This window comes from Salvelinus fontinalis, chromosome 13, assembly GCF_029448725.1.
Source record: "Salvelinus fontinalis isolate EN_2023a chromosome 13, ASM2944872v1, whole genome shotgun sequence".
In the NCBI taxonomy this organism is placed as follows: Eukaryota; Metazoa; Chordata; class Actinopteri; order Salmoniformes; family Salmonidae; genus Salvelinus; species Salvelinus fontinalis.
This window is the reverse complement of record NC_074677.1, coordinates 40,221,480-40,245,843: the sequence shown is the minus strand read 5'-3', so window position 1 is coordinate 40,245,843 and position 24,364 is coordinate 40,221,480. Positions and strand designations below refer to the sequence as shown.

The window sequence follows — 24,364 nt, the reverse complement described above, 5'->3', positions numbered from 1 at the left end:
TAATAGTGAACATCTTTATTGCATGTACAGTAGAATGGGCTGCCCATTATTCATTTAAACTGATATATCAAAATATGCAAGCAAATGCCGTTAAAAAACCCTCGCAGTGCATTTGCTGTGTAGCAATGTATGCATCTCAATTAATGTATGGAGTTCATTAAAAATACAAATGTGCACCTTTTTTTCCCGTCTAAGATGTTTAGATATCGACAACATTTTTCAAACATCCCTCTGCCGTGTGTCTTTCCATCTTACTATTATTTACAATTCAGATACCTAACAGAACAGGGAACACATACATGTTTTGCCAGCCCTGGTTACAGTAATGAAAAGTGTATATTTAAGCAATACGACCCGAGGAGGTGTGGTATATGGCCAATATACCATGGCAAAGGGTTGTTCTTAATTAAGCACAACACAATGCGGAGGACTTGGATATAGCCCCTTAGCCTGGTATATTGGCCATATACCACAAACCCCTGAGGCGCCGTATTGCTATTATAAACTGGTTACAAAAATAATTCAAAGTCATTTTGCATCATCTGTGGTATATTGTCTGATATACCATGGCTTTCAGCCAATCAGCATACAGGAACCTACCCAGTTTATAAATAAGAATATACTATCATTGCTTTGATATAAAGGTACCATACATTACAGACTGTATACGAATGATACAATACTGAGAGTACAAATTGAAAGATTATGACAAAAATGTTAACAATAAAGGCACTTCATTTGAAATTAAACAACATGAAAAATCATTAAAACAACATTAAAACTAAGTCATTTAGTACATCTCAAGAAATGACATGTAAATGATCAACTGCCCTTTCAATGTGTCTGAGTTAACACTCAAGGATACATGCCACAAACCTTTCAATATAGTATATAGTTGGAAATTCAACAGCATTTTGTACAAGACAATACTCTAGCCAGGCAAACAGATTAGGCACAATGAATATATACTATTGATGAAAAATGTAACATCACAAATTAATTCAGACATTTACAATCAGTACCTTTAATATGCTGACGAAACCTGATGGAACAACCCTGACCGCATGAGAACCCTTGGAAGGAATGAGATGTAGTGCTTAAGGGGGAAATCTGCAGTTCAAACAATAACAAAGCCGGCATCCTGCCCCTGTTTTGGGTAAACAGCTGAGGGATGGGGCTGGAGAAATGCAACCACTCTCAAATTCATAGACAGGGCTACGGACGGAAGGACTGACCATCCATCATATCAAAATGATAGTTTGATATAATCATATCTGCTTTAGCCGACATCCACATAGCAGCTGCTTTGGCGGTGTCTGAGGTGGAACTGTGTTAAGCTTACCGTATGCTTCCCAGTCCAAACAGTTTGCTTATATACAGTGCAATCCGAAAGTATTCAGACCCCTTGACCTTTTTCTACATTTTGTGACGTTACAGCCTTATTCTAAAATGCATTAAATAACGTTTTTCCCTCATCAATCTACGCACATTACCACATAATGACAAACCAAAAAGATGTTGTTAGAAATGTTTCCAAATTTATAAAAAATGTAAAACTGAAATACCTTATTTACATAAGTATTCTGACCCTTTGTTATGAAACTCGAAAGTGAGCTCAGGTGCATCCTGTTTCCATTGATCATCCTTGAGATGTTTCTACAACTTGATTACAATTCTGATTAAAAGGTCCCAAAGAACACAGTGGCTTACATCATTCTTAAATGGAAGAAGTTTGGAACCACCAAGACTCTTCCTAGAGTTGGCCGCCCAGCCAAACTGAGCAATCGAGGGAGAAAGGTCTTCATCAGGGAGGTGACCAAGAACCCGATGGTCACTCTGACAGAGCTCTAGAGTTCCTCTGTGGATATGGGAGAACCACAGCCAAGACAACACAGGAGTGGCTTCGGGACAAGTTTCTGAATGTCCTTGAGTGGCCCAGACAGAGCCCGGACTTGAACCCGATCGAACATCTCCGGAGAGACCTAAAAATAGCTGTGCAGCGACGCTCCCCATCGAACCTGACAGAGCTTGAGAGGATCTGCAGAGAAGATTTGGAGAACCGCCCCAAATACAGCTGTGCAAAGCTTGTAGCGTCATACCCAAGAAGACTCGAGGTTGTAATCGCAGCCAAAGGTGCTTCGACAAAGTACTGAGTAAAGGAATGTCATGTGCCTTTTACTGAGGAGTGGCTTCCGTCTGGCCACTACCATATAAGGCCTGATTGGTGGAGTGCTGCAGAGATGGTTGTATTTCTGGAAGGTTCTCCCATCTCCACAGAGGAACTCTAGAGCTCTGTAAGAGTGACCATTGGGTTCCTGGTCACCTCCCTGCCAAGGTCCTTCTCCCTCGATTGCTCAGTTTGGCCGGGCCGCCAGCTCTGGGAAGTGTCTTGGTGGTTCCAAATGTCTTCCATTTCAGAATGATGGAGGCCACTGTGTTCTTTGGGACCTTCAATACTGCAGAAATGTGTTGGTACCCTTCCCCAGATCTGTGCCTCAACACAATCCTCTCTAAGCTCTACGGACAATTCTTTCGACCTCGTGGCTTAGTTTTTGCTCTGACATGCACTGTCAACTGTGGGGCCTTATATAGACAGGTGTGTGTCTTTCCAAATCATGTCCAATCAATTGAATTGACCACAGGTGGACTCCAATCAAGTTGTAGAAACATCTCAAGAATGATCAATGGAAACAGAATGCACCTTAGCTCAATTTCGTCTTTCATAGGGTCTGAATACTTATGTAAATAAGGTATTTCAGGTTTTTTGTTAATAAATGTGCAAAACAATTCTAAAAACCTGTTTTTGTTTTGTCGTTATGGGGGATGTGTGTGTAGATTGCTGCAGATTTTTATTTAATTAATCCATTGTGGAAGGCTGTAACATAACAAAATATGGAAAAAGTCAACGGGTTTGAATACTTTCTGAAGGCACTGTATATGTGGACGCTTTAGAGCTGTCAAATCCACAAGCGGCTCCTGGCATTATACTTAAGGCGGACATTGCCATTGGCTGCACAGAGTCACATTAAGAGAACACCCATGCAGCATTGTTTACAAGTTTGAACACTGGAATTTGAGATGTAATTTACACCTCAATTAGCATAATTGAATCCTCTATTTCATTGAATGATTTTTCAATTTGGGCTAAATGATTTCTATATATTCTCAGAAAAAAAGCGTTTTGGCATTATTGGGGAGCGTTGCTGCATATGGCGTTTTTCCAGCTGTGCCCATAGGAGAACCCTTTTTCGGTTCCAGGTAGAACCTTTTTTGGTTCCTGGTAGAACTCTATTGGGCTTCATGTAGAACCCTCTGTAGAAAGCAGTGGAGGGTCCTCAGAGGACCATCCTCAGGGAATTTCAGAATATAATTTTTTGGTGAAACATTAAGAAAGTTATCCTTTTTAGATAAAACTATACTAAATATATTCACGTCACCAAACAATTGTTTAAAACACACTGTTTTGCAATCAACGTCTACAGTAGCCTCAACAGCACTCTGTAGGTTAACACCATGGGGGTGTAGCCGGAGGACAGCTAGTGTCCATTCTCCTCTGGGTACATTGACTTCAATACAAAACCTAGGAGGCTCATGGTTCTCACCCCCTTCCATAGACTTACACAGTAATTATGACAACTTCCGGAGGATGTCCTCTAACCAATCAGAGCTCTTGCAGCATGAACTGACATGTTGTCCACCCAATCAAAGGATCAGAGAATGAATCTAGTACTGAAAGCATAAGCTACAGCTAGCTAGCACTGCAGTGCATAAAATGTGAGTAGTTAACTCAAAGAGCGAGAAAGACAGTAGTTGAACAGTTTTGAACAAATACATTTCTTCAAAATGAAGATCAAAGAGAGGGAGAGCTATATTTTGTATTTTTTTCACTTTCACTTTCTTAGCTAGGGAATGCAGCTAGCTAGTTTAGCCTACTCAAACACCCGGCTCAAACAGAGATGGATGCTATGTTACCTAGCTGACTATGGCTATCCAACAGTGGATCTCTTCCAAGTCAAGTTAAGCATTTGGTTTGATGAATTTATTGCCACCGGGGCCCGCCAATGTAACTGCTAAACTGCTTGCTAACTGTACACTGTACGGCCATGTAGTGGGCTTATTAACGCATTAGTTCTAGTAGCTCTGTTGACTTGACGTTAGATAATATGGTGACAAAGATGTAGGCTGTGTGTAGCATTTTTCCCGCCTGGTCACAGACAGCTATTATGTTGTGCACTGAAGTCCACAAGCGAAGGGAAAAGGTGAGAGGAGTAGATGCAAGCAGGAATTCTACGACAATCAAAGTGATCATGCTGTTTGTATGTGGCTGCTATGAAATTGAACTGTTTGAGTGTGATCAGGGGTGTATTCATTGCGCCCTTTCTGTTGAAAAACAAAAAGCTTAAACGGGGATAAACATAACTGAATTGGTCCAATAGAAACTCTCGTTTGCAACTGTTGGACTAATGATTACACCCTAGATCAGCTAGATGCAGGCAAGATTGTGCAAGGCGGTATTGAATGTGTCAATGTCTGTCACCTTGATTACTCAAATTCCTCTCGACCTGTGCGCCTATGTTTTAAACTCATTCATAGGCTAGGTTTTTAGCATACTCATGATGGGTATGGGGAAAATTAGAGTATCGTGTAGTAGCCTGAACTTATCGATGTTACGTTGAACTGGGTGAATGGAATATGAATGACAAAAAAAGGGTTCTACCTGACAACAAAAAGGGTTGTTCAAAGGGTTCTCCTATGGGAACAGCCAAATAACCCTTTTAGGTTCTAGATAGCCTCCACTTCTAACGCGAGTGGGGCGTGTGTTGCTTCGTTACAATGATCGCAAGAGCAGCTGCTGACTGATTTGACCGCTCCAACGCAGTTCCACCTCCAACACCGCCAAAGCATCCTATGCAGCTGTCTGCAATCGCCGGTTAATGCTTGATCTGATTGAATTTAGGCCCATGTTTCGAGGCAGTGTTTGTTGACAATCACATTGTTTACAAACAGTGGAGTTCAGCAAGCTTATATTTTGGGTTCTGATGGGGCATGACAGTTGAGCTAAGCAGGCATTTATACGTTATATTCTTCAAGAATCAATGGGTATATATCATTCATTTAAAAGTCCCAAAATGTATGCTTACATTTATTTAATCGCTTTTTCAAAACATAATTTTGTCTAAAATTGAGAATGAGAAGTGCAAATATGAGGTGCATTACTTCAAGCTTACATTCTCTTTAAATGCTAATTTTTTTAATGATTGAAATTAAATGTATTCCCTTGCCAAATATACTTTTCTTTACAGTTTGACAACTTCAATTTGATTACATTTGCATATAATATTACCATTTCCATTTGTCAAACTGCTGATGTTTGTTTTGTGAATCGTAGCATTAAAAGGGAAAAAGTACCTGAAAGATATACAGTATATTACCAATATACAAAAATAATAACGATATAATGTTTCCTAAAAGGGCCTACAACATTAGTGTTTAACTAACAACACACATTGGTCATGTACAACATTGCCCTATACAGTAGACACCTCTAACGTCAGCTCTCTGAGGGGCTACAGGAAACTCTCCTCCACTTCAGGGGTACATGGAGACTGGGGGAGCTTGTCTTCTTGCGTGGGGGGAGGCACCTCTTCCTCTGTGGGTACTGGTTCTTCTAGGGATGCTTCTGGTCCATCCAGGGAGGCTGTATCCGTATCAGTCTGGTCGGTTGTGCTTGGAGGACTAAGGCAGAACAAAGATTGGTTTTACGTTATTACTGCTTTATTAATGTCAGAGTAAAATCAATAAGACCGAGTGTCACCTGGCAATTATTCATAACAATAAGCAATAAACAAAAACCCGACATAAGACAAGATTGTGCAGAATTGGGAAGTCCTCAAATGCTGCCTCTGACTCACGCAGCCACACTCTTCCTGTGGCAAACAGACAGCCACAGAGTTGACAGACAAGAGACACATTCTGCGGAGAGAAGATCCTACGTTACCTTGATGTACTCTGTGTGGCGGTGTCCAGCACCTCACCACCTGCTTCTGCCTCTTCGGCTACATGGATATCTGGGATGGCGATTATGTAGTCAGTCTGGGAGGGGCCAGCCTCCTTCCCAGTCTCCTCTATCTCCCCTGTCTCCTGACCCGCTCGATCCCCTGAGGAGTGGTCACCTGAAGACACAGCTGGGTTCCCTGCTGGTATGGGTTTGGACCTGATTGCAGCGTGGTGGTCGCCCTTCAGAAAGCTCTCATTCACCTGGGTGTATTTCTGGGGTGGTTGGAAATGATATGGAGTTATTAATACATGAGCAATCAAAATAGCCATAGTGTTGAGAATTATTCTAGTTCTCTATACCTTTTTGTAAGCATCAGTCAGCAGGTTTCCCATCAAATTAACCAGAGAGGAGAACAGTGGCCTCTTCTTGAATTGCTCATCCCAACACTTGCACATGACGTCATAGCTGAAAGAACATTTTTTTATTCAGAGTGAATTTCACCTTGTCCCATGCATGCAGTAGTTATTTTACTTATAACCACACAACTCCTACAGACAAAGAGAGACAGATGAGGCCTTACATCTCGTCTGTAGCATGAGCGGGCTTAGGCATCCTGTAGCCTCTCTTCAAGGCAGTGTAGAACTGTTCATTCATGGGAATGTCAGGATAGGGCGTTCCTCCTGAAGTTAGGAGGAAACAAGGTGTATACAGTGGATTCGGAAAGTATTCAGACCCCTTGACTTTTTCCAAATGTTCTTACGTTACAGCCTAATTCTAAAATTGATAACTACTTTTTTCCCCCTCATCAATCTACACACAATCCTCCATAATGACAAAGTGAAAACAGGTTTTTAGAAATAAAAAACAGAAATACCTTATTTACGTAAGTATCCAGAGCCTTTGCTATAACACTCGAAATTGAGCTCAGATGCATCCTGTTTCCATTGATCATCCTTGAGATGTTTCTACAACTTGACTAAAATTCAATTGATTGGACATGATTCGGAAAGGCACACACCTGTTTATATAATGTCCTAAAGTTGACAGTGCATGTCAGAGCAAAAACCAAGCCATGAGGTCAAAGGAATTGTCCGTAGAGCTCCGAGACACGATTGTATCTGGGGAAGGGTACCAAAACTTTTCTGCAGCATTGAAGCTCCCCAAGAACACAGTGGCCACCATCATTCTTAAATGGAAAAATTTGAAACAACCAAGACTCTTCCGAGAGCTGGCTGCCCGGCCAAACTGAGCAATCGGGGGAGAAGGGATTTGGTCAGAGAGGTGACCAAGAACCCGATGGTCACTCTGACAGAGCTCCAGAGTTCCTCTGTGGAGATGGGAGAACCTTCCAGAAGGACAACCATCTCTGCAGCACTCCACCAATCAGGCCTTTATGGAAGAGTGGCCAGGCGGAAGCCACTCCTCAGTAAAAGGAACATGACAGCCTGCTTGGAGTTTGCCAAAAGGCACATAAAGGACTGTCAGACCATGAGAAACAAGATTCTCTGGTCTGATGAAACCAATATTGAACTGTTTGGCCTGAATGACAAGTGTCATGTATGGAGGAAACCTGGCACCATCCCTAAGGCAACGCATGGTGGTGGCAGCATCATGCTGTGGGGATATTTTTCAGCGGCAGGGACTGGGAGACTAGTCAGGATCGAGGGAAAGATGAATGGAGCAAAGTACAGAGAGATCCTTTTTGGAAACCTGCTCCGAGGTGCTCAGGATCTCAAGCTGTGGAGAAGTTTTACCTTCCAATGACCCTAAGCATTCAGCCAAGACAACACAGGAGTGGCTTTGGGACAAATCTCTGAATATCCTTGTGTGGCCCAGCCAGAGCCCGGACTTGAACCCGATCGAACATCTCTGGAGAGACCTGAAAATAGCTATGCAGCGACGCTCCCCATTCAACCTGACAGAGCTTGAGAGGATCTGCAGAGAAGATTGGGAGAAACTCGCCAAATACAGATGTGCCAAGCTTGTAGCATCATATCCAAGAAGACTTGAGGCTGTAGTCGCTGCCAAAGGTGTTTCAACAAAGTACTGAGTAAAGAATCTGAATACTTATGTAAATGTGATATTTCAGTTTTTTATTTGTGATAAATTTGCAAAAATGTGTAAAAACCTGTTTTTGCTTCATCATTATGTAGTATTTTGTGTAGATTAAAAAATATTTCATTCATTTTAGAATAAGGCTGTAACGTAACTAAATGTGGAAAAATTCAAGGGTGTCTGAATACTTTCCGAATGCACTGTAACTAATATCAAGACATACATTCATAGATATTATCTCTAGTTGCAATAACAAGTAAAGAATCAAAACACATCTGTTCTATGCAGAGACTTTTGTATTTACCTAGAGTAAAGATCTCTGAAAGCAGAATGCCAAAAGACCAAACATCGCTCAAGGTTGTGTAGAGGTTCTGGAAGATACTCTCTGGAGCCATCCACTTCAGTGGCAGGAATGTCTATAATATCAGAGACATAATGTAGGTAATCCATTTTAGGTACTGACAGTTGCGATACAGAGTTACAGATGTAATTATGGAAAATGGCCTTCTGCTTTTGGGACAGTGAAGAAAATTGACATTGTTTTGGTATTCTGACCGAAGTCCTGTACCATCTATGGCATAATGACTTTTGGAAAGCTGTTTCACATCCTCTTCTGATCGAAGACCAAAAAAGCCAAAAGCCAAGAAAACCTCAGTGGAAAGAGTCTGCAGCCCAGATATCCAATAACTCAACCGCATTTCTGGCAAAAACAACTTCACCCTACTAGGAAGTTTTAGCATTTAAAAACCCTGAAAATGGCGCCTGCACCATCTTTTTAACCTGAAACATATTTTACTCTCAGGATGTATAGAATTAACCAGCAATACAGCAGTCTGTTAAGGGGAAAAAAGAGCGAAAACTATTTAACATGACAGTGTTGTCGGGCAGATAGTTTGAATAAGTAGGTCATATTAACCCACATCTCTGGAAGTTCCTTCTAAAAAAAATTGGCTTTCAGTTTCAATCACTTTCATCTCCGAACAGAATGGCTGTGTGGTTGTTTCTTCCCCTCCTTTGCTTACTGCACATCTTCCAAATGGCCTGTAAACAAATACACAACGTCAAAAAAAAAAAAAAACGAAACAAATGAACTCACGTTGCCTTTGGCTATGTAGTTGGAGTCGTTCATGACGTCACGGGCCAGGCCAAAGTCACAGATCTTCACCAGCTTTCCCTCGCAGATGAGAACGTTTCTGGCAGCCAGGTCACGATGAACACACTGTGAGGACAGGGCCAACAGTATAGACTATTATTGAATGTCCTGCGGTTTCAGTAAGGTCATTTACACATGTTCTCCAGAATCAATGAACGTTTGATGTGACATGGCAAGAAATGTAATGATATGAATAAGGATGTGTTATGAAGCTCTTCCATAGTCATACATTCTTGGATGCCAGAAAGTCCATGCCGTTAGCCACTTGGTAGCTAAAGCCCACCAGATCTGTGTAGCTCAGAATTGGGGAGTCACTGATAGACAACGCGACGTCTGCTCTCTCTTGGCCTGAGCAACATGAAAAGAGAGCATAAAGTTGTCATAAACTTTGAGCCAGACCGTGCAAACAAATGATCAACTGACGGTGTTTCATCAAAAGAACAGTGTTTAAAAGGCATTGTCTGGTTACACAAGGGGTTGAAACATCTTTTTCTGGAAGATGCTTGCGTGTCAAAACTCTAAGCGGAGAGAAAGGCTTCCCTATTTTGGTCTCTCCGGTAGTATTTCAACATCAGGGGTCTGTTTGTCTGCTCACCATCTGCCTGACCGGGATGTTGAAATGTCTTCGACACACTAAAGTAGCGTGAGGATGACCATTGTTTTCTGCTGCTTACCATAATACATGATGAACAACCAAGTTTTCATCAAATAAAATATTGGTTTTATGAAGTGTTTTATGCCTTTAGTATGTATATTGCCTAAACCAATTAAAAAGTGTATGCCTGTGTCTGAAATTGCACCCTATTCCCTGTATAGTGCACTACTTTTGACCAGGGCCCATAGAACTCTGGTCAACATTTGTGCACTATATAGGGAATAAAGTGCCATAAAACACACATTTCGTTGTAGAAAGCAGGGGTTGGAACGGAAATACATTTCCAATCGGTTCATTTTGAACAGAACCATTTTTTTCCCCTTTTCCGTTCCACAATAAAGTTCTGAACCAGTTCAAACCTCCCAAAAAGTACCGGTTTATATCGTTCTTTTCTGTTCATTTTTAAACTTCTGAAATCACACTTTTTAAACAATTAGCTCGACATTAAATTACTTCACCAATCATAGAGCAGCTTGCTATGGAGCAGGAAAACGATAGCTCAGTGAGTTGTTTACATGTTGTGATAGAAAGACACGCTACGAGATGCAACTGAAATTTTACTGGTGTGGAGAGTGCAAGAGAGGGTGAAGGAGGAGGAGGCTTGGCTTGAAGTTCTGGGCATCTTGTGATGACATGCATTATCTGAATTAGGCCCACAGAATCATACCTGGAGGATCGGCTTTTATAGAGGAACTTTGAATGTCTTTGAACTTCAGAGATGGTGTAATGTTGGACCAGAGCTAGCTAACAAGCTTGTGTGTGGAGAGCGGCACCTGGATTAAAAGCTTACCTTTTTGTAGTTAATACATCCCATACATCCCATACATCCCATTCGTCTTACCTTTTTGTAGTTAATACATCCCATGTGAAATGTGATAACTATAGAATCCCTAACTAGCATTGAAAAAGTGAATCCATTCTCCTCTAATAAAAAATCTCTCTCCCTAACCTCTGAATCATACTTACGTCAGTAGGCTACTAGACAATGCTTGGAGGGGGATGGGCAGGTAGCCTAAATGAACACATACTGGCAAAGATTTTCAGCTGGCAGGCAGACACTGGAAGAAGTTTCTGATTGACAGAGGGAGGGCTTTGAATAGGCGCTTCGTTGCGTTTTTTTATGGGACTGGAAGAAATGGCCAGAACATGAAATAACGTTATTAACCGGTTCCATGTTTTTAAAATAACATTTCTGTTCGAGGAAAGTATAGATCACTTTCGTTCCCGGTTCTGATTCTGTTCCTTGTAGTTATTTTTTATTTTTTTGTAAAGTTATTTTTCTGGTTTTCGGTTCTGGTCCCTGAACTGTTTCCAACCCCTGAAAAAGAAAGTACCCACTGGGCACAGGTGTCAATTCAACGTCTATTCCACATTGGTTCAACGTCATTTAGTTGAAACGACGTGAAAATAATGTTGATTCAACCAGTGTGTGCCCAGTGGATAATGTGTACAAAAATGTACCTTGTCCTTGGTAGTTGTTGTCCTGGTGGTAGGGTGTCTCATTGACTGAAGGCTCGATGTCTGTATACTTGATCTTGTCACTCAGCTCTTGCATTGGGACATAATTTAAAGAATCTTCCTTGGTCATGTCCATGTAACCCCCATCACTCTCACTGTCAAAACCCAAGGGCACAATTTGTTACAATAAGTGATAGTACATCTTTGACATACAGAAAGCATAGGCCTCTGAATCCATTTTCCAATGCAACTAAACATTGAATGCTGATGGGGGATTTTGCAATGTAAAAATCAGTAGTGTGTACTTCGGAAGGCATCAGTCTTGCCTTTTTCCTTGGATTTGGACTGGACTCTCTGTGCTGTTCCTGCACATATCAGCATCCCTGCGGTTTTTGTCTGCGTAGTACTGCAGGAAGTTGTGCTTGTTGCGGTGAAGGTAGTCAACCAGGTCACCATAGCAACAGTACTCAGTTATGAGGTAGATAGGACCTTCAGGACAGAGAAAAGTGGGCAGTTGTTAACACACACTTTGACTAACATATCAGAACATGTTACGTCTATAAGCAGTTGTATGCTTTCCAGTTCCCACCTCGTTTCGTACAAGCCCCCAGTAGGTTGACGATGTTTAGATGGGGCCCAAGGTGACTCATTATCTTCAGCTCAGATATCAGAGCCTGAGTCTCACTTGTCCTTGCTGTGGCTGTCCGTCAAAACAATAGCAGAACATGCAGCGTTGCAATATTTTGCCATGGTAGAATGAGTAACGAGGTCAGTGGTTTGTGTGTAAAATGGAGGAAGTGTCAAGTTGTTGGTAATAGTAAAGCATAAAGCACTCACACTTGAGCATCTTCACAGCCACTTTGGTGGTGGACTGAGCGTGACCAAGGCCATAGGCTGTGGCCTCCACGACCCTCCCAAATGCTCCAGAACCCAGAGTGTGACCTGGTATGACAAAAAATGAGGTGTACTGTTAGCTTAGCTAATGTCAAATATATCAATACATCATGATTCATAAATAGGCTATAGTATTCACACAATTATACTAAAACATTCCCTGTAATATAATAGTCGCTCACCCAGGACCAGGCTGTCCCGGGGCACCTCCCATACACAGTCATATGGCAGGTGCATGGGGTCCATGTAGGTGTACTTATGGCCATCTGAGCTGACTGACTCGATCACCTTCCAACGGATCTCATACCGGGGCTTCTAAAGGCAGATACAAAAGGCTGTCAGAGTTTTATATATCATATATTTAAGTAATACGGCGTCGAGGGGGTGTGGTATATGGCCGATATACCACAGCTAAGGGCTGTTCTTATGTACGACGCATCGCGGAGTGCCTGGACACAGCCCTTAGTCGTGAAAAATTGGCCATATAGCACGAATCCCTGAGGTGCCTTATTGCTATTATAAACTGGTTACCAACGTAATTAGAGCAGTAAAAAATACATGTTTTATCATACCCGTGGTATACGGTCTGATATACCATGGCTGTCAGCCAATCAGCATTCAGGGCTCGAACCACCCAGTTTAGTTTATAAACAGTATTATACGTCATTGTCCCCGAGGGGAAATGTGTCTTGGACAATGAAAGAGTGCTGCTGCTTCCACAAAAATACATAAATACATAGAATCAACAGAAAGTTTGTTATGCCAGGCAAGGTTGTGACTAAAGTGGCAGTTCCACATGATTTCAGACCTACTGGCCAGGCTCCAGTCAATTATTGTAGTCTTTGCTAATTTTACGATCTCATATTTCAACTGTAGCATCACTCTCAAGACAAATGTGATGGGAAGGAGATGGGTGTCTGTTTTTGGCGGGGCTCACCTTTCTCCAAAGGGCGATGAGGATGACGAGGAAGATGACGGCAATGACCACCAGGGCTAACACTGCAGCCAAGACAGCCACCTGGGAGAAAAGAGCTGCAGATACACACACAGAGAAGGAGCTCATACAAGAGGACAACCTCAGTGTTCCTTATTCATACTCTGTTAGTCAAAGTCAAAGACTTAGCCAAAGACTAATGCATTTCTATGCTTTTATTTTTTATAAATATGCCTGTAAAGTGTATTGAGGCTTTTGATCAATGCACTTGAAATAGATTGTGATTTGAAAGAGTTTTTATCAGTATATCAAAAGTAATCAAATTGTTTCCATTTTAAATTAAATATTTTAAATGAGAGTTACTGTAACTACTTATAGCTTATTTGCATATATGGAAATACTTCTCGCTTATTTGCATGGAATGCTTACAGTTCGAGACCAGTTTGATGTCCCAGGCCCTGCGCCCTCTCTCATTGCGGGCTTCACAGCGTACTGATGTGATACCCCCCATGGTCTGGAAGGTCAAAAGGCTGCGGACGTGGTTGACCCCTGAGGCCTCGATGTAGCTCACGTTCATCTGGATGCTGACGTTCTCCTGGTCAGCCGACAGAGACTTCCATGCTGTGGTCTTATTACTGCATCTGGGTGAAGATGTCATAATTAGCTTCGATGGTGATAGAAAATATGCTTGTTCAGTCCATGAGACTTTCTGTCTGAGCGAGATATGGGGTGACTGAAAAAAAAAACAGCTATAGACTATTGAGAGTCCAAAATAAGCAACAGGTCTAACAAATAGCACTCAATTGTTTAATTACAATGTGTGACCCTTTTGTAACACTGCCCTCTACAGATTGAGAGTAAAAGTCAAAACTGAAGAGCCTGAATATGCTTCATTGTGTTGGTCAGTATTTACAGGGGTCTGTTCCCTTACTTTCCAATGCTTTCACAGCTGTACCAGTGAATGGTGGGTGTGGGGACCCCCTCTGTGACACAGAGCACACCGTGGCCCTGGTCCATATGCTGGTCAGACAAATCTATTATCTTCGGGGAAGCTGCAGGGAGTGGAAATATCCAATGAGACAGTGAAAGGTAGTGAAATATAGATACACTGAACAAAAATATAAATGCAACATGTAAAGTGTTGGTCCCATGAGCTGAAATAAAAGATCCCTGAAATGTTCCATATGCACAAAAAGCTTATTTCTCTCAATCTCTTTGCACAAATTTGTTAATGTCCCTGTTAGTGAGCATTTTTCCTTTGCCATGATAATTCATCCACCTGACAGGTGTGGCATATCAAGAACACTGTGCTGGGGACAATAAAAGGCCACTCTAAAATGTGCAGTTTTGTCACACAACACAACATAATACCACAGATGTCTCAACTTTTGAGATTGCGTGCAATAAGCCACCTCCAACATCATTTTAGAGAATTTGTCCTCACAGCCCCAGACCACGTGTAACCACGCCAGCCCAGGACCTCAACATCTGGCTTCTTCACCTGCGGGATCGTCTGAGACCAACCACCCGGACAGCTGATGAAACTGTTGCACATCCAAATAATTTTTGGACAAACTGTCAAAAACCGTCTCAAGGAAGCTCATCTGCATGCTCGCCGTCCTCATCAGGGTCTTGACCTGACTGCAGTTCGTAACCGACTTCAGTGGGCAAATGCTCACATTCGATGGCCACTTGTACGCTGTAGAAGTGTGCTCTTTACACGTCATGTGGGCGAGCAGTTTAATGATGTCAACGTTGTGAACAGAGTGCCCCATAGTGGCGGTGGGGTTATGGTATGGGTAGGTATAAGCTACGGACAATGAACACAATTGCATTTTATGGATGTCAATTTGAATGCACAGAGATACCGTGACAAGTTCCTGAGGCCCATTGTCGTGCCATTCATCCGCCACCATCACCTCATGTTTCAGCATGATAATGCACGGCCCCATGTCGCAGGGATCTGTACACAATTCCTGGAAGATGAAAATATCCCAGTTCTTCCATGACCTGCATACTCACCAGACATGTCCCCCGTTGAGCATGTTTGGGATGCTCTAGATCAATGTGTATGACAGCGTGTTCCAGTTCTCAACCAATATCCAGCAACTTCGCACAGCCAGTGAAAGGTAGCGGGACTCTATGTGAAGGAGATGTGTCTCGCTGCATGAGGCAAGTGGTTGTCACACCAGATACTGACTAGTTTTCTGATCCACGTCCCTGCATTTTCTTTTAAGGTATCTGTTACCAACATATGCATATCTGTATTCCCAATCATGTGAAATCCATAGATTAGGGCGTAGTTCATTTATTTAAATGATATGAACTTTAACTCAATAAAATCTTGGAAATTGTTGCATGTTGTGTTTACATTTTTTGTTCAGTGTAGTTGATTGTTTAATCAATAGAAGAAACTGTTCAACATCCTTTAAATTCACACATGATAACTCAATGAAGAAAAATGTCTGAATAGTGATCCCATCTAATGTAGATATGTCTGTCCAGAGTTGATAATGATTCAGGCGTGTATCTTACACGTGACTTGAAGATCAAAGGTTATCTCCTTGACGTCATCTTCATTGGCCACCCGGACAGTGTAGAGGCCCCTCTGTTCCATCCTGACCCTTACCAAGGTCAGAGTACTGAGGTAACTTAAGGTCAAAGGTCAAACAGAACACAATCAACATCACGGGGCTTATGTACCGATTCTCAATTTCATTGTCGCCGTAATAATAGATTTCTTTGTTGGGCTGTTCATGATCATGTATGATGGGTACCTGGTCTCGTGCACCTGTCTGGTGTCCATGGATACAGTTTCCCCAGTAAGGGTGGTGTTGTCTCTGGTCCAGAGCACCTGAGGTTTGGGATACGCTTCAATCTGCACTGTGAGCTCAACACTCTGATACTGGAGCGCTGAAACATTGGCGTCGATGGAGGGTTCCAGATCCACAAAGCCCCGTTCTGTAAAATGACATTTGAATAGAAGATCACTACCTTATAGATGCATGGCAAGAACATCAATCAGTTAGATACTTTCCAAAGCAGACACACACACAAAGCCCATTGAGGTCCCGTTACATTGGGCATAGTATTTCCACCTTTTCATTCGATTTCATGAAAAGTTACTTAAGCTTATGTTGTCGTGAGTTTGGAAAAGCTTTGAGGGTGTTTGCTCACCCAGAACAGTGACAGTGAGATTATCCATGGCTGACTTTCCGGCGAAAGAGTCCTGCACTCGACAGATGTACTGGCCAGAGTCCTCCAGAGTAACACTGGAGATGTTCAAGAAGGAGCGGATTCTAATCTCCGATAGAAAGTCTGTCAGTGGCTCAATTGTCTTCAGGAAACAAAAATATAACAGAAGTAGGAACAGCATAGCGACAGCCTAATTGTCAACAAAAGAGATGATTATGCTTGTTCATATAGGTCACATATTGTCCACTCACCTCTTTGCGAGGAAAATCCCATTCGAAGTAAACCATCTCTGCTTCTTCTACAGTACAATTGACCATTAAAGCCTCGCCTTGTTTCAGCACAGTCTTTGAGAGTGTCATGAAGGCGTTCATAGATTTGGGGACTGGAGAGAATAAACCGGAAGAGGACATTAAAACAGGTCCGACCTTCCTGCAGCCTGGTCTTCAATAAGCAGTTTACAGCTTTTTAAATAATATTTTAAGATTGTGCGTTGAGACATTTTTTTACATTTTGGTTTAAGTTTCACTTTGAGGGTTGACACGGAGCCTTACCCACAATGCTGTAGACATAATACACCTGGGACGCCTTCTCCTCTCCGTTCATGGCACCTCGGCAGATGTAGGAGCTATCTTTCAGGATGGCGGTGAACCCTTTACTGGGGTGGTATGTTCCCTCCACGGGGGCCTTGCTGTCCCTCTCGTACAGGGTCACGTCAATGCCAGGGTCAGTCACCACGCAGGGAATGGTACCTTCCTCTCCCTCCTTCATCACTACTGCTTGGCGCAGGGGAAGAAACCATTCCTCCGGGTCTGGGGAAGTAAAAAGGGAAGTAAAAACAATGACATTTCTAAAATAGCCTTTAGAGACACGGGGACATTGTATTCAAACGTTAGAGGGTGGTGTCTATTGTGAAACGAGCACTAATTTGTATTAGCTTTGAATTGTAACAGTTTGTCCCTCCCTAGTCCTCCTAAAATAGAAGGTTCAGTGGTCTAGGATGGTCTAGTGGTCTGAGCCACTGCCTCCAGATCACATATCGCTGCAGCATGGGTCGAATCCGTCCCACTGCTATTTCAGCACACTCTCTCCTCTATCTTTCCTCTCTACCTCTGTCCTATCCAATCAAATAAAACACAAATGCGTGAAAAAGAAAATAGAAGGTTCATAGTTTGGTCTCACCTGGTACAAACACCGATATGTCCTTGGCCTCCTCTGTAGAGGGCTCTTCACAGATATAGTTCCCAGAGTGCCTCCAGGTGACGTTGTGGAGGACCAGCACACTGGTTGTTCCCCTGTCCTCCACAGCCACTCCCTCCAGGCTGGGGTCGTGGGGAGACTTCCAGGTCACCTTGCTCCAACCAGAACAGACCACCGTGAAGGAGGAGTTGGTGCTCAGTGTGACCTCCTTCTCACTGGGGCTGAGCTCCAGACTGAAGCCCTCTGGACAAAACTGCAGCAGCACTGGGAAATGTATTTAGTATTTATTAGGATTCCCAATTAGCTGCTGCCGAGGCAGTGGCTACTCTTCCTGGGGTTCAAACATAATGAGATGAACAACGCGAACACGTTACAAATGTACAATCTTGACCAATTTACGATCCAACTACAGTGTAAAAACCCATTTAGCTTTTTCTTACCTGCAAAGATGGCCACCAAAGGCAGAGACTTTGCCAAGCCCAACTCCATAGTGCCAGTGTGAATTGATAACACTCTGGAAAATAAACATTGAATGGTGAAGGAGTCCGTAAAGGAGTACTGTGTAGAGAGAGGCCTTTAAATACTACGTATGTGATGTTTTTAGAGGGATTGTAAGCATGGAGGACTTGCCGTGTCTGGAAACAATTAGGCTCAAATCAAAGAGTGGAGAGCACAAAGATGGCAAGGACACTGGGACAGGAATGAGTGGGTGTACTGGGAGTGCACAGAGCATGTCAACTCAAGTAAGTAAGGTCTGTGAAATGGAAGCTCATCAATCAGGGGTAGCTGTACCATAGTAAGTGTAAATCTGTCTCCATCCATTTAGTATGATATGTTTCGTATGGTATGATTTAATTTGGGGATGTCCATCATCCATTTTGTATGATACACGCTAGGGAAAAAAAGTTGTATGTTATCTAGAACCAAAAAGGGTTCTTCGGCTGTCCCCATAGGAGAACCCTTTGAACAACCCTTTTTGGTTCCAGGTAGAAGCATTTTGGTTCTAGGTAGAACCCTTTTGGGTTCCATGTAGAACCATTTCCACAGAGGATTATACATGGAACCCAAAAGAGTTCTGCCTGGAACCAAAAAAGGTTTCTCCTGTGGGGACAGCCGCAGAATCCCTTTGGAACCCTTTTTTCTAAGAGTGTATGTTACAAATTAGCTAGGCTAGGGGTTGAGGTTAGGGATAAGGTTCGGGTCAGGAGTTAAGGTTAGGGTTAAGGAAATCGTTAGCTAGCCTGCTAAGTTGTTGGAAACTTACTAATTAGCTAAAATGCTACATTTTCCGTGATGTGATCCGAACACGCAACCTTTGGGTATACGCCCACCCATCCTCCCTCCCCGCCCGCCCGCCCACCTAAACTCCCTTCTTTCATTTTTGTCTTAAATAACCATACGATAGATATGTAACACATCTGTCACAGATTTACATTTACTCAGTAGCGGTGTGTGGGTAAAATCACTGGGGAACCCGAGACAGAAAAGCCAGATAATTACGTTGTTTACTCTATGCCCTGTTAGTTCATATGCCTTGCGACCGTGATATATAGGCCTAAGACCGAGACAATAAGAAGACACAGTGGCAGAATAAATTCAACCACACCTTTGTTTCCTCACAAAACCAGAGAGCAACCTCTGTCTGGTGAAATCCACAAAGCATAAGCATATTGCAAAAGGGTTACATGACCCACCGCATTGTCATGCAAGTAAATGTTTCCGACATTTTCGGACTGCTAAACAACTATTTATTTAGAACCACGGAGAGTTACCGCAAGTCGCAAAGAAAACACAAGCTGCCTCCACTATTCCAGCACCATTTCAACTTCAAACATTTCAGCATCACAAAATCACCGATAGTTAGTCTAATACAGTGACAACTAAATGATACCAAAAACAATTTAGTTCAATCAACACAAACTAAATATGATGTGGCTTTCCATGGTTCTGATTTGTGTGTGTGTAAGCCAGTTAACATTAGCCTTCTACATTTTGAACTTCCATCCTCTCAGTCCAGGGAAACAATGTATGAATTTATGGTTGGATCAGAGTTGCCGTTATAATCATTGGCCAGTACGGAGAAGTTGAGCTCACTCAGTTTAGCTCAACACTGATTAGCTATTATTTTATACTTTTTTTCAAGGGAGGCCAAATGCATGCTGGCTTTCCTTGCATTGGGCTCCCGAGTGGCGCAGCAGTCTAAGGCACTGCATCTCAGGGCAAGAGGTGCTACTATAGTACCTGGTTCGAATCCAGACTGTATCACATCCGGCCGTGATTGGGAGTTCCATATTGTGGCGCACAATTAGCCCAGCATCGTCTGGGTTTGGCCAGAGTAGGCCGTCATTGTAAATAAGAATTTGTTCTTACCTGTCTTGCCTAGTTAAATTTTTAAAATGCTACTGGCGGCAGCAATGTCATACTCTTTATGACCAGACACCATCAGATACATCAGATACAGATACAGAGACAGAGGGGCGCTGTTTTGCTCGGATGCTTTCTCCGGTGAGATTCAGGCTCTTGCGAATTTAAGGAAGATTATGGAAACGGAGAGAGACTAGATATTTTGTTTTGTTTCTTTGTCAATATTTGGGGGAAGCCTGGCTTCCCTTGGCATGCATGGATACACACCACTGCATTTACTATGTTTCTTCTGCTCTTTGAGGCCAGGCTGAGCTCACAGTCAAAATAGAGATGTCACAGCTGGGGGTTCCCAAAATGTATGACATATGACATACTGCTTCTGGAATTCACTACACCAACCAGCAGGTCTTTCTTCCTCTGCACTTTTATCAAATGTTTGTATTAACCTATTGAGAGCAATTTTGTTTGTACAATCTGAGTCATGGACTCTTATGATTCATCTTTTCCATTCAGTCATAGTAATGTCATGTTGGCAAAGCAATTGACATTCGGAGTCGAACATCATTGGTTGTCTCAGACCACTGGCTGCAGGACAAAGAGGCAGCAGGACACTGCTCTGCTGTCTGTCTGGTACCATGAATCAAAAGCATAGCTCTCTGCTACAAGACCCTTCAGCCAGCTATAGTGATCCTCAACAAGTGAAGTTAATGTCCTTCCCAGCTATGTCTGAAAGGGAGAGTACAGACAGGGCATTGGTGGCAACTCGCAGGCAAGAGGTGCAGACAGACAGAACCTCACTGAGATGTGACTGCCATGTTAGCCTCTCTCTCTCTCTCTCCCTGTTTCCCTCCTTATGGTTTTACTAGAGCTAAAAACAGACCCCCCCCCCCATCCTTTCATTAATCACACTGCCTTTTTCTCTGGGGAATGAACAACTCGATGAACAGACCCCAGGCATTTTTAGACGGAATTAAAAAGAATTGCTCTAGCTACCTGATCATTTCAATTTCGTGTTCCCTCTGGAAGCAAACGGAATATGGCATGGATTTAATGACTAGACCATGCAGGCCAAGTATAAGGAAATTCCATCTGAAAGAAGCAATGTGTTTTCAGGGGAAAATATCAAGAGGTAGAGGAAGAGTGGTTAAGGGGAGGAGGCCACATAGAGGGAGCTGTTGGGAAAGAGCCCCAAAGATAGGGGGGATTTTCCACAGAAAGCCAGAGAGCCAATGCGATCAAAATACCTTGTTGAGATAAACAGCTCTTTTCTAATCAAGCATCCTCTCGGGACTCGTGCTCTTTGAGGAATTAAAACAAACATTATTTGCCAGAAACCAAAACCTCTCTCTGGCAAAGGTTTGCAAATGAACTCTTTCTGAAAAGCATCAATAGTAAGCACATTGGCCCAGGTCCTATACTGTTAGTTGGCCGCTGCCCAAGAGGGGCTGGCTGTGAGTCAAAATGTCTAATAAAACAAAATAAACTGTCTCTGTGTGACCTGACCTCAGATCAAATAAAGGCTGTTTACATGAACACACACAAACTCATTTCACACTCATACTACCTCCTCACCAGGGAGGTACCACTGAGTAAGTGAGAGACACTTTATCTAGAGGTCTAGGCAAATTCGGAATAAGACTGAATTCCCAACGGAACTGAACTGAGCATCACCTCATCAGTTCAATCGGTTATAGTCTGGAGCATGGTGTTTACGAAACCCTCTGCGCTGAGCTAAAGAAGCCAGCTGCTTTCTTATCCTTGTGAGGGAGGCAGAACCTGGCCATCACAGTGTCTCTGTGATGAGGAACACTGGCCTCCCTTGTGTGGGGGCGAGTGACTGACACACCAGACGCAACCAGCCTGTGAACACAGATGCTGATCTGTGGCACCCTACCATAGCCGCACTGCATGCCATGTGTTTCCCACCAATCGGAAAGGCTGCAAAACAAACTGGACCTCATATGGCCTATGCTCCTGTATCCGATTTCCGATTTAGCACCGTCAACGCCTCCATGACTGGTACATTTTCAGCCCACGTACAGTCTGCAGCAGACCCTCTCATTGGGTATGGCATATTTTTATTTCAAAAATATGTACTAAATCAAACACAAGCTCCTCCTAGCTCATCGCAGGCCTATTACATGGTAATAGTCGCTCGGGTAGCCGCTATAGCGAAATGCAATGGAAATGAAATCACACAGAGGCCATCATTTCACCGTTTCAAATACACGTCAATAAGCTGTAATCCTTGCGAGTTTGGCCTGACTAGATGTTACATAAACGACCCTGCAGCAGTATATTGTTAGACATTTTTGTCGTTTTCAGTACTAAGCAAATGTTCATCTGTGACCAAAACAAGGCCGTAATCGATTTAACACATGTTCCATACATTGTCTGAGTTGACGGGAGGGGTAGGTGGTGGTTATAGAGTAATCCAGTTACAGGGTATAGAGCCGTACCCAGTTCTGGGGTAGAAGAGTATTTTAGGCCATTGTTTTGAGTTGAGGTTTTTAGTTGAGAAGTCTTGTTGTGTTACTTTTACACCATTGAGGTCAGTATATCCTGTGCTGGAAAGTAAGTGTCTCGTAAAAATGGAAGGGTGTATGGGCATGAAACTCTACACTGCCCAATCTGCTATTGCACTTTGGTTTCTTTTAGAACCACGTGATCTCGACGAGCTGTTTTTAATCACGGCTTCGTTTTCTTCTTTTTTGTTGTTGCTTTTCGGGTGAATTGTGTATCTGTAGTGACATTCCACGCACGCCTTTTCTCATGTCTTCATTCTTTGGTAAGTGTGCAAGGAGCGCGGCAGCACACAGCAGTGTCGACTCAAACGTACAGAATCATATAATGTTGGCACGGGATGCTACTGAAACCGCAGCTGAATAGTCAATATATAATGAGCGTGTGTGGCTTATGGTACACTATGCAACAGTATGGTAACACACTATGTCCTTGTGTTCTTTGACCATTGTGCCGCTGAACTGAAAACCAAACAAGTGTTCGTGTCGAACAGCCCCCATTGAAGGAGATGAGTGATATCCTTAGAGGGTCAGTAAATCTTTCAACAGATAGACAGACGTGTGCGGCCGTCGTGGCTCTAAAACCATGTTATATGCTGTTTTGTTTTCATCTATCTTGGGAACAAGTTTGACCCTCTTGTCAATAGAACGGAAGTATTTTGAGTATCCTTACATGTCTGGAAGTACTATTTGGTTAAAACCCTCTTGTTATCATTTAGCTGCCTTGCCTGAGGGGAAGGAATGCACAGCAAGGGGATGTGCATACCAGCTGCACTGAGAGACAAGCTATTCGGAAAAACATCAGTTTGCGTCGTTCACTCTGACAATACCACAAGAGAGACCCCATCAGGATGTGGATAGCTTTGTCACCCATCACCAAGTTGGGGATTTTATAATGCCTGAGAGCAGCGAAACCAGTACTGTCTCACATACAAAAGTGTGGGTTGGCAGTTGTGAAATAGTCCGGGCTGGTTGCAGACAGAGAGACGCAGCCTGGAAACCCTCCTTTTTGTGTGTTAGAATAAGAGTTGGGAAGAAGAAAGATGATAAGGACGATATGGTCGTCACTTACCTTGGGAGAGTTCCTCTCCACATTTTTCACCACCCCGTCTTGTCTGTTGACTAGTAAGATATCCCGTATCCTTTCTGAGTTGGAGAGAAGTCCTTGATTTTGATGTTGAGTGAGCTCCTTCAATTTGCGGGGATATATGGGTGGAAACCTTCAGTCTGGCGCATGCTTTAGGAGCGTGGGTGTATGGGAAGTAAACAATACACAACAATTCTCTTGAAGCCATTAGGGTAAACAGTTCCTCCTCCTTGAACAGGACAGCATTCTGGCTAGAATTGCTATGTCCGTTCTTACCACAAAAGGACAAACAAATCAATACAAAATAAATATCTTATCCACTGGCGGAAGTCTATTATTGCCTTGAAAGTCAATATTATTTCATTCCGATAAAGAGCGAGAAAAGTGAACGGCTGCTGCCTTTCTTTGAGGGTCCAAGCTCTATATCTGTTTTCAATCTTGGCTTTTCCAGCCCTTCTTTTTCCTTTTCCTTCTCAGGATGTGAGTGGCTGGCTAGAAAATGCAGGGCGCTCGCCAGAACCTTAGCTAGAGCTTTTTTATTTGTGTTTTTTTTTTGGTGGGGGAAGGGGAAGCAAGGTCAGTGGACGGATTTAACTGCTTTCTGTGAAGTCACTCTTGGACAGACAACGTCTAAATGTTCAGTGTGTGTTTGTGTATGTATGAGTTTAATCGTCTTCCATTAGCTAAAATAATAAAATAGTGAATTTAAATTCAATACTTCCAAAACTTTTATGACTTTTTGGAGAGGACATTTGGATCTTATTTATCCAGACTGTGTGCGGGATCATATTCAAATGAGATTTCCCACATAGCACTGCTTTAGAGAGAGGGAGATGTTAGTGCTGGCATGTT

At 42.7% G+C, this 24,364-nt stretch overlaps 1 protein-coding gene across 1 annotated transcript; it reads right to left on the bottom strand.

Annotated features, from left to right (window-relative positions):
* Positions 1 to 24,021, bottom strand: LOC129868660 (platelet-derived growth factor receptor beta-like). The gene is made up of 23 exons (XM_055942834.1): positions 23,498 to 24,021; positions 17,980 to 18,053; positions 17,522 to 17,803; positions 16,894 to 17,151; positions 16,594 to 16,724; positions 16,325 to 16,484; positions 15,925 to 16,108; positions 15,683 to 15,798; positions 14,079 to 14,199; positions 13,577 to 13,788; positions 13,151 to 13,245; positions 12,396 to 12,528; positions 12,157 to 12,261; positions 11,909 to 12,019; positions 11,646 to 11,808; positions 11,323 to 11,474; positions 9,436 to 9,554; positions 9,150 to 9,272; positions 8,358 to 8,469; positions 6,579 to 6,678; positions 6,358 to 6,463; positions 5,999 to 6,270; positions 1 to 5,736 (listed from the first exon to the last, which is right to left on the bottom strand). The coding sequence occupies exons 1-23, from the start codon at positions 23,518 to 23,520 to the stop codon at positions 5,568 to 5,570; spliced, it is 3,321 nt and encodes a 1,106-aa protein (XP_055798809.1). The 5' UTR covers positions 23,521 to 24,021; the 3' UTR covers positions 1 to 5,567.
* Between the last annotated feature and the right edge of the window lie 343 nt (positions 24,022 to 24,364).